Source organism: Atta colombica, unplaced genomic scaffold (genome assembly GCF_001594045.1).
Source record: "Atta colombica isolate Treedump-2 unplaced genomic scaffold, Acol1.0 scaffold161, whole genome shotgun sequence".
Classification (NCBI taxonomy): domain Eukaryota; kingdom Metazoa; phylum Arthropoda; class Insecta; order Hymenoptera; family Formicidae; genus Atta; species Atta colombica.
Window position 1 is genome coordinate 284,235 of NW_017259252.1, and position 9,891 is coordinate 294,125.

A 9,891-nucleotide genomic window follows, 5' to 3' on the forward strand; every position below is an offset into this window, starting at 1 on the left:
TATCACAATTTTATTCTTAATTTCTTATTTTATCATTTAAAATAAAGCTCCTTAAATCAATGTAATTCTTTAAGGGACCAATAAAAATATTAATTTAACTTCTTAAATTTTTTTTCTTTTGCCATATATCCTGAATATAAATATATATATATATATATGTCTGAGATTTTTAATTTGTGTTATTTAACGTAATTAAAATGTAGATTTGCTGGACAAGTAGGCGCTATTTCATGCAATATGAAGTCTAAGGAGGCTCACATCGGTGATACTTTGCATCTACGACATCAACCTGTTGATTTCTTGGAAGGATTCAATCCACCAAAGCCAATGGTGTTTGCAGGAGTATATCCAATGGATCAGTCACAATTGTCCTCTTTACAAGCAGCTATCGACAAACTTGCTCTAAATGACAGTGCTGTAAATGCCACTTTGGAATCAAGGTAAAAGTTATATCACCTATAAGCTTTATGAATGAAAATTGTTTTCTATATAAATGTTGATAATATAAAATCCTGTCCCAAATGAATATAAACTACATAAATAATAAACATGTTGATAAAACGACGAAAAAAAAATATTACAGTGCTGCACTTGGAAGAGGATGGAGAATTGGTTTTTTAGGTTTATTGCATATGGAAGTCTTTATTCAACGTCTTGAACAGGAATACGAGGCACAGCCGATAGTTACAGCACCTGCAGTGACTTACAAAGCAAAGATTTTTGGCAGTAAAAATATAACGAAATATCGAGGCGATACAGTGATCTTTAATAATCCAGTACATTTTCCAGACCCCCAAATTGTCACTGAATTTTATGAACCTATGATTATTGCGACGATCATTACACCAGGTATTTGCAATTTTACAGTAAAGTATAATTTAATTCATTCAAAATTGAATTTAAAGATATATCCAAAAAGAGAAAATAAATACATTTTCGAATACTTTGATTAGGAATTTGATGACTTTTTTCTCATTTTTATTTTATTTAATACTTGTAGATTAATCAATGTTTTGTAAAATGTATAGATACATACATGAGAGAAATCATATCACTTTGCTGGGAAAAACGAGGTGTAGAAAAACTGAACAAGGCTATTGGTAATAACAGATTCATGCTGCAATATGTGATGCCATTGAGCGAAATAATTCTCGACTTTCATGACTCTTTGAAGAATATAAGTTCTGGTTATGCTAGTTTCGATTACGAAGATTATGGTTATCAAATGGCCGACATAGTGAAGGTAATTTTTAAATGCCATGTATAAATTATTCTTGTTATACAATGTTATACTTTTTAATAGTATGTATTTTGATATATAAATTTTAGGTGAATATTTTATTAAATGGAAAAATGGTAGAAGAATTATGCACAATTGTACATAAAACAAAAGCATCTCAGATAGGCAAGAAGTTATGTATCAAGCTTCTTGATACTATTCCTCGACAACTGTTTGAAATAGTGATCCAAGCAACAATAGGGAGTAAAGTAATTGCAAGAGAAACTTTGAAGCCTTATAGAAAGGATGTAACAGCGAAATTAGTAAGTAAATGTTTGTATACTTTATATTAAAAAATAGAGCAGACTTTAAATTTGGGATAGTTGCACTAATTTCGCGTTCACTTTTTTTTCAGTACGGTGGTGATGTTACTAGAAGAAAAAAATTGCTGGCGCAACAAGCAGAAGGAAAGAAAAAAATGAAGATGATAGGAAAAATTTCCTTACCACGCGACACTTTTATAAGCGTACTAAAAAAATAATAATGTTTTTATATGTACTTTAATATGTAATTATTACACAAAACACAAAGTAATAAATATAAGCAATATAACATGTGAAAGTGCTCTAAGGCTCAGTTTCACAACTTAATTCCACATCCACGATACGATTTTATCAACAATGTCAAAATATGGATGTATTGGGTTGTCTGCAAAGTTCGTGCCGACTAACCTATATAATTTAATAAATATATACTAAAATTTAATTTTCTGCTTTTCAATTTTCCTTCAACATTGGGCACGAACTTTCCGGACAATCCAATAGTAATATAGTTGCTGAAAATAAATGTATGTATAGTTCGTAGCAAGAATGCCTGGGATTTGATTTTAGGGGTCTACATTTTATTCTTAGTTATCGTTACATTCATGAGTGTTAAAATCTGATACGATCGGATGTTATGTCAGCGATCATAAATGTATTGTAGTATTTGTGAATTGCTTTTTGACAGCTGATGTAATTAGTTTTAATCAGCGAAATCTCTCTTTATCAGATAATCTAGTAATTAGTAGGTTGAAGACCTTTCTATATTTCTCCATTCAGAAAAAGATGGCAAAGTTTTTTCAATGAAATCTCTAAAATACTCCAAAACTTAATTGAAAGGAAGTGTGTCAAAGCCTTCAATATATCAGACAAGTTGTAGTTTTGTTTTGAAAAAGTATAATTGCTCTTACTTGCCAATAAGAAAATATACTTTGTGAACTGTTTTTCTTACACAGGTAATAATATAAATAAGTGAATAAGAATAGTCAAAAATGGAGTGTTTGTGGCAAGAAGTGTTTTATTAAAGACAAGCACAGAAAGGTATTTCCAGATATTTAATCATAAGGAATATTTCAGAAACCCACCACGTTAAGAATGACGGTTAGTAAAATTCTTTATATTGCTGTTTCTTATTCAATCTCGGTGAAGATTGTAATCTCGGCATAATATATGAGTGACAGAATTAAAATTAAATTAAATTGCAAATTTCCTAAGAATGTATTCTGAATGTATTCTGTATAAGATTTTTCCCATATGTGTAATATTTTATTACATACTTGCTTTTAGACGATTAGGAAACAATTAATTAAAACAATTAATTAAAAAAAAATTGAATAAAATTCAATAATCATTATAATATTTAATAAATCGATGTAAGTTCTTATTGCTCAACAGAGATTTATATCTCTATCGCGCAATAAGAACTTATTTCTCCTAATCATCTAAAAGCAAGTATATAATAAAAGGATGGTTCACTTGCACACTAACAATAATTCACTGAGACTCTTCACCTTTTTTTTTGATAACTCTTCAGAATAGTTACCTCATCTCCGATTTCGAAATTAGACTCATTTGACGCGTTTTTGCCTAAAATGAAAGAATCTGGCAGAAAAAAATCCGAAGCTGCTCTATGAAACGAGATATTGAGCGTTAAAGTTGACAATTATTAAGGTTAGAAAATCTGTCATATGGAGTGTATAAATAGGAGGTTACGCCGCCCCGAACAAAAAAAAATAACATATCCTACCCACTTGGGGCCTCACTGCCTAGAAGTTGCAGCCTAGACAGTAAAAAGATCGCTCTAAGAAGACTGTTCTCACTTCTCACATATCTGTCTTCATGGATTAGAAATATTCCAAGGGGACACTATATCAATATATCAATATATCAATGGCCTAGTTTCCATCGAAGTTTAATCCGGAATCATTCTTTTTCTTCTTAGGGACTCCGCACAATAAAAGGAACAGGGAACAGAAAATAAGAATTTCAACTTATCAGAAATGATGTATTCCACAATACATGATTCTGGGCTGCGTTCGGAAATATCACTCGTTGGTGTGTTTGGTGATTTCAGTAAAGAAGTAGTGGGGGTATCGTGCCTTTGGATGGTAAAGTGTTCCCGAACGGCTTCCGTGTGGTATATGTCATATCAATTCCACTTCACCGTTCACGTTTAACCCTAACCTCGAGCTAAACAATTCACCGGTGAAAAAAGGTGAAATGATTGTAAAGAATAACAATGACGGTATATATGATGGTAAAAAGAAAGGAATATAAGTCATTCCTTCCACGATTACCGGCGCCTATTAAACATTTCACTGGATCGTCCTGGATAATTATATATTGCTGTATCGACTTTAGACAATGATAAAATTTTTCATCGTGAAAATTCGAGTTAATATAATGCTTCTACAGTGAGTCGATAGTCTTATGGGCCTTCTACAGCCATAAATCATAAATCATAAGTTAAAAATTAATCACAGTAATCAAGTTTCTGACTTTTGATTTATGACTTATAGCTCATTGATCTCATAGTAGGTCTATTAATCTTAATCGATGAATTTGATCAATCAGCGTTAGTTTTACAAGTTGGCTATTGGTCAACTTTACCGACTAAGACTATCGACTCATTGTAGAATAACAAGTAACCATATTCTGATTGTAACTTATTATTGTAAATCCTTAAAAAAAATTGACATCATTGATATAAAACTTTAGATGTTGGTTGTTGCTTCATCATCTATTAGTTCCTGCGAGGCTTAATGTCAATTTTAGAACAGTTAATTTTGTTCTAAATAGTACTGGACACATACAATTTTACAACATTTATAATATTATACAAATAATCTATTGTATAATGTAAAATATTATTAAAGAGCAATATAAAAAGAAAGTTAGAATAAAAATAAATAAAAAAATAGTAAAACTTAGACAATTAGATAAATTTTCTAGATTAATATAATTGCTCAAAATTTTTTTACCCAAGAACGCAATGTAATTGTCCTTTTTTCCCATTCCATGGAAAAAAAGAATGTCGATTCCCTTATGCACTATGCATTACGCAAGTCTGAGGTGCGTTCAAGAAATCTGGATATTGATAGGATGAGATAAACTCTAGGTGCACCCCAAAGTAATCTAGACGAAGGAGTTTCTGAACGCCTTGGGTGATGCAATTGGATGACTGGTAAACATCAGTGAAGATTGAGAAAAGGTATGAAAGTAAGAATAATTGCTGTTATAATCACGAAAAAGAGATCATATTTGTTCTACAAATCAATTAAACGTGACATTGCGCATGCGGGGCGACTTTTACCCAACTGAAAAGTAGGTTGACGATAGAGTGATCTTAGAGTAATCTAAATCATTTCTGAACGCTTTGGGTAAATTATACCTGAAATTTCTGAACGTCTGAGGCGCACACGTCTAGAGCACTCCAAAGTTACCTAGACGTAATTTCTGAACGCACCTCTGTGCTGCGATCATAACACCGGTTCACACCAACTCCCCTTGCTTTTCGCATGGATTAGTTTAGTGGCACTCGGTGTGACTCTCTTGTTTCCGAACGATCTCACACTAGTGCACATCAAGTACACACGAAATTTCCGAATGGCTGATGTGTATATAGTGGCACACCAGTGAGTGTTTTCGAATGCAGCCGATTTCTGATAAGTTGAAATTCTTAGGGGCTAGAATAAGAATTTCAACATATCAGAAATCATGTATTGTGGAATACATGATTTCTGATAAGTTGAAATTTGTTCTCTGTTCTCTATTCCTTTTATTGTTCGAAGCCCCTAATGCTATCGCGCTATTGGCTTTACGAACAGCGTTAGTAGTGTTTGTGTCCATAGCGCGAATAGTGTCTCCCCAAACATACCTACTGTATTTCTACGTTTGTACCATCTAATAATTTTATACATCTATGGTCGTTTTCTGTCGTATAAATTTAGTTATTAAATGTAATTAAATAGATACTTAAATATTCATGTCAAATTTGATATAATTAAATGTACATTGTACACACGAGTCACGAAGTTATGATGAAAAACAGGTTGTTTTTGTTTTTTCTTCTCTAAAATCCCGAAGGAAGCGTTGATTACAGTTTCGAATCATGAATATCATGTGCGACGTTGTTAAAACAGTTGGGTACTGATCTGCACTCCAGATGTAAAATATGATGAATTAGTAGACAGCGTGAGCTTAATTTTTAAAAAATTTAGGTAAGAGGACATAATATTAATATTAATCTTTATTGATTAGCCTGTTGGCCAAAACCACTTGAGACTTGATTTAAATTAAATTCTTTAATTCTTTATATTCTTACTCGTATTCTCTTTTCTTTTGTTTTTCTTGTTTTTTTAATTTTTCATCCAATCATCCTCCTTTTTTCCCCTTTAAAATTTCCTTTTTATTAAATATATTAATTTTCTACATGCATATTTATATGTTCTATCTAAACCTCTTCTGTCTCTACATCTACAATGAGTCAGTAGTTTACAGTTGATGAGTTGCAGCCAGCAACCAACTTTTACTGACTATCAATTCATTATAGATTCAGATTTTCATATGTTATATTTTTTCTATCTCTTCTATCTTTCTCTTCTAATGTTTATTCTTTTTCTTTTCATTTCCATTATATAATAATATTACTAAACTGTTTTTGACATATTACTTACAAAGATATTATAAAATATCGCACAATACATCAATTTCTATAAATTTAAGATCTGTTCCTTAAAGCTGAATTAATATATACTAGTACTTAAAATCAAATAGATATAAATAATGAATTCAGTCACTTGTATTATATTAGATTAGTTTATATTAAATTATACATGCCAGTAACAAAGTTAAATATAGAGAAGCATACAAATATTCTAAACAATTATATATTCAATAATGATATTATTGTTTATCATGTTATTTAATAGAATATGCATCTGTTATTTTATTCTTAAAATTGATTGTGCCATTGCATTTAAATACTTTATATAAATCTTTAATATATACTAATCCAATATAAGTCTTTGACTTTGGATGGCCCTGATCCTCTTTTCGAGATTTACTTTGTCAGTTTTCTTCGAGTTGTGATAAAACAAATATAAAAATTGGAATGCAATGCACTGTCTACCTCGAACTGGGCAGGTGTAACAAAAAGAGATGATGCAATCAAAATGAAAATGGAAAGCAGCCTCTAAAACACTGAGCACCTGTGACCACGATGCTTCGACGTTGCTTAGACGCGCGCTCAGACAAATGAAAGGACTAATGATAATGTGATACAAATGCACAGTCGAAGTCGGCCATGCTTTTCAAAAATATTATATAATTGAGGTGATGCAATACTTGAAGCGAGACAAGACGCGCTCGAGTGCATCCACTATAGTACAAATGGCTGGATTCATCATTAATCTATTTGGTAAATATGTCGATGAGAAGAACTCCCCCTATGACCTTGATCTTGATATATGTTGTCAAGATCATGACCTTGAGTGATCTCTAACAGGTTTTAATCGTCGCTCGTTATTTGCTTCGTTATTTCATTCTTAAAAAGTTATTAACAAAAAAAATTCAATTAATAAAATCTAATGATTATTCTACAATATGCTTTTTGTTTTCTGTTTTTTGCTTTTTACTATTTTTTACATCTTGTCTTTTTGCTTCTTATCTGGTTTTTTGTTCTATGTCACCAGAGATAAAAATTAACTTCAGAAGAAAGAGAACTCGTAGCAAGAAATACATTTGTCGATAAAATGATTGCAAAGGAAGAAAAGCAAGAGGTAAAAAGCAAAAAACAGAAAACAAAGAGTACTTTATAGAATGGGCTTAACTTTTGGAACACGAATGTGTTTTGATGAAACAAATTCCCTGCTTTAACAATGCAAAATATTTTCTTATATAATTTCTTATATAATTTTTGTGTTTTTAAAACAGAGAATTGTATTTATAAAGCAGAAAATATTTTTTTTTATGTATAATTTACATCTTTTCCATTCTTTTTATGGGTAGAAGTTTAAACCTAACATTTCTTCAAAATAAATACTGTAACTAAATGAATTCCTATAACAAAAAACATAAATATTCTCGATGAATTTTTATTCGAAAAGATTTATTCATTTAAAAGAAGAATTGAAGCTTTTTTTTATATAATATTAGAGAAATGTATTCTATTAATAATAATAATAATGGTATTGGGAATACAAATTAGTTCGATCCGTTTCCCTAAAGATGGCTCCAGCTGTTGTGAATGGTTCATAGTGACAGCTGATTTTGGCGGTTTCAGAGAAATTAAACATCTGCTAATAATATTCAGTTTATATCGCTTTGAGTTTCATATAAAAACCTTAATTTTTGTAAAAAAAACTGTAATGGAAATGTCGAATTTTGTGTTAACCAACAGAATTTGCGGGAGGTTTTGATTTTTTGCTTTAATTGGAAGAAAAGTGCGGCCGAAGCCTATCGAATGCTTGTCGAAGTTTATGGTGACACTGCTCCAACTGATAAATCATGTAAGGAATGGTTTCGACGTTTCAAAGAGATTTCAGTGTTGAAGACAAGCCTCACTCTGGACAACCAAAAAAATTCGAAGACAAAGAATTAGAGGCATTACTCGAAAAGAATCAGAGTCAAATGCAAGAGAAGCTTGCAGAATCATTGGGGGTAACTCAACAAGCCGTTTCTGTACGATTGAGAACCATGGGAAAACCATGATTCAAAAACAAGGAAATTGGGTTCCTTATGAACTGAAACCGAGAGACATTGAAAGCGATTTTTCTCTTGCGAACAGCTGATTCAAAGACAACAGAGAAAAGGTTTTTTGCATCGGTGACTGGAGGTGAGAAAGAGATGGATATTCTACGACAATCCCAAGAAAAAAAAATATTACGCTAAACTCGGTCAATCGTTGCCATCGACCTCAACATCAATACCATGGCCGAACATTCATGGTTCGAAGATCATGCTCTGTATCTAGTGGGACCAAAAGAGTCTTGTTTACTGAAACTGCTGAAATCTGGCGATTCCATTACGGGTGATCGGTATCGGCTACAATTGATTCGTTTGAGCCGTGCATTGCAAGGAAAACGGCTGGAATACGAGCAAAGACATGATAAAGTTATTCTTCTTCATGACAACGCTCGGCCTCATGTCGCTAAAGTCATAAAAAAATATTTGGAAACGCTCAAATGGAATGTTTTACTGCACCCGCTGTTCTCCGGACATTGCTCTTTCTGATTACTGGTTCTTCCGAAAGATGCAGCAAGTCATCGGTTCACTTCTTTCGCAGAAATCGAAAATTGGCTCCAAAATTAGATCGCCTCCAAAGACGAGTCATTTTTTCGAGATGGAATTCGAAAATTGCTTGAGAGATGGGAAAAAGTAGTAAGCAGCGATAGACAATACTTTAATCTGTTCATTCTTTGTTTTGAAATAAATGCACAAAAAAACCGAACTAATTTGTATTCCCAATAAATAAATTATATAAGAAATTATATAAGAAAATATTTTGCATTGTTAAAGCAAAGAATTTGTTTCATCAGAGCACAGTTGTGTTAATCAAAGTAAATTTTATTGATGAACTTTTTTGTTAATAACTTTTTAACATATAACGAGCGACGACTAAAGCCTGTTAGGGCATAGTTCACGTTTGGTAGTCATTTGAAGTAAGCTGTCTCAAAGTCTGCAAAATACTCATTGACGGCGACAATGACTTCCTCATTTGACGAGAATTTCTTCCCACCGAACCAAGTTTTTAAGTTTGGGAACAGAAAGAAGTCATACGGGGCCAAATTCGAAGAATAGGATGGATGAGGAATCAATTCATAACCCAATTCGTAGTTTTGTCATTGCAACAGTCGACTTGTGGGACGGCGCGTTATCTTGGAAGAGCACTTTTTTGCGCGCCAATCTCGCTTCAAATGACTATCAAACATGAACTATGCATTCTTTCTGGCTGAAATTTGGCCTGAAGGGATTCGAAGAGTAGATCTTTCGAGATGTCGCGTCATCAAATGGATTGTAGCGATTTCATGGAATTGGAGTCCATTTCATGAAAATTTATCAAACTTATCAAACGACTCACGTATGTCATGATCATCAGAGTGGGCTTCCGTCATCAATATGTTTATTGTCTATTTGAAGTTTATTGTCTATTTGATGAAAAAAAAGTTTTAGTACAATATTTTACTATACAGGATGTCCCAGAAAAAGTTTAAGTGCTTTCACTGGCAGATTTTGTGGAATATTCCAAGATGAAAAGTCTTATATGAAATCGTCGAGATTATAATTGATGTTCTATAATGAATTAGTTGATAAGTGTTGATATATTTATATATATATATATATATATATATA

At 32.0% G+C, this 9,891-nt stretch overlaps 2 protein-coding genes across 6 annotated transcripts in view; both read left to right on the forward strand.

The window, feature by feature from the left end:
- The window catches only part of LOC108685891 (translation factor GUF1 homolog, mitochondrial), a 37,534-nt gene extending 35,551 nt beyond the window's left edge, over nucleotides 1-1,983 (forward strand). For both annotated transcript variants that reach the window (XM_018190906.1, XM_018190905.1), the window contains 5 exons: nucleotides 204-440; nucleotides 584-849; nucleotides 1,029-1,243; nucleotides 1,330-1,542; nucleotides 1,635-1,983. In XM_018190906.1, the coding sequence (XP_018046395.1) occupies nucleotides 204-440; nucleotides 584-849; nucleotides 1,029-1,243; nucleotides 1,330-1,542; nucleotides 1,635-1,760 (1,057 nt within the window). In that variant the 3' untranslated portion in view covers nucleotides 1,761-1,983. The remainder of the gene's footprint in view (nucleotides 1-203; nucleotides 441-583; nucleotides 850-1,028; nucleotides 1,244-1,329; nucleotides 1,543-1,634) is intronic.
- Nucleotides 1,984-5,519: 3,536 nt separating this feature from the next.
- LOC108685885 (mediator of RNA polymerase II transcription subunit 14) overlaps nucleotides 5,520-9,891 on the forward strand; it is a 24,116-nt gene continuing 19,744 nt past the window's right edge. For all 4 annotated transcript variants that reach the window (XM_018190893.1, XM_018190895.1, XM_018190894.1 and 1 more), the window contains exon 1: nucleotides 5,520-5,759. The gene's annotated coding sequence lies outside the window, so the exon portion shown is untranslated. The remainder of the gene's footprint in view (nucleotides 5,760-9,891) is intronic.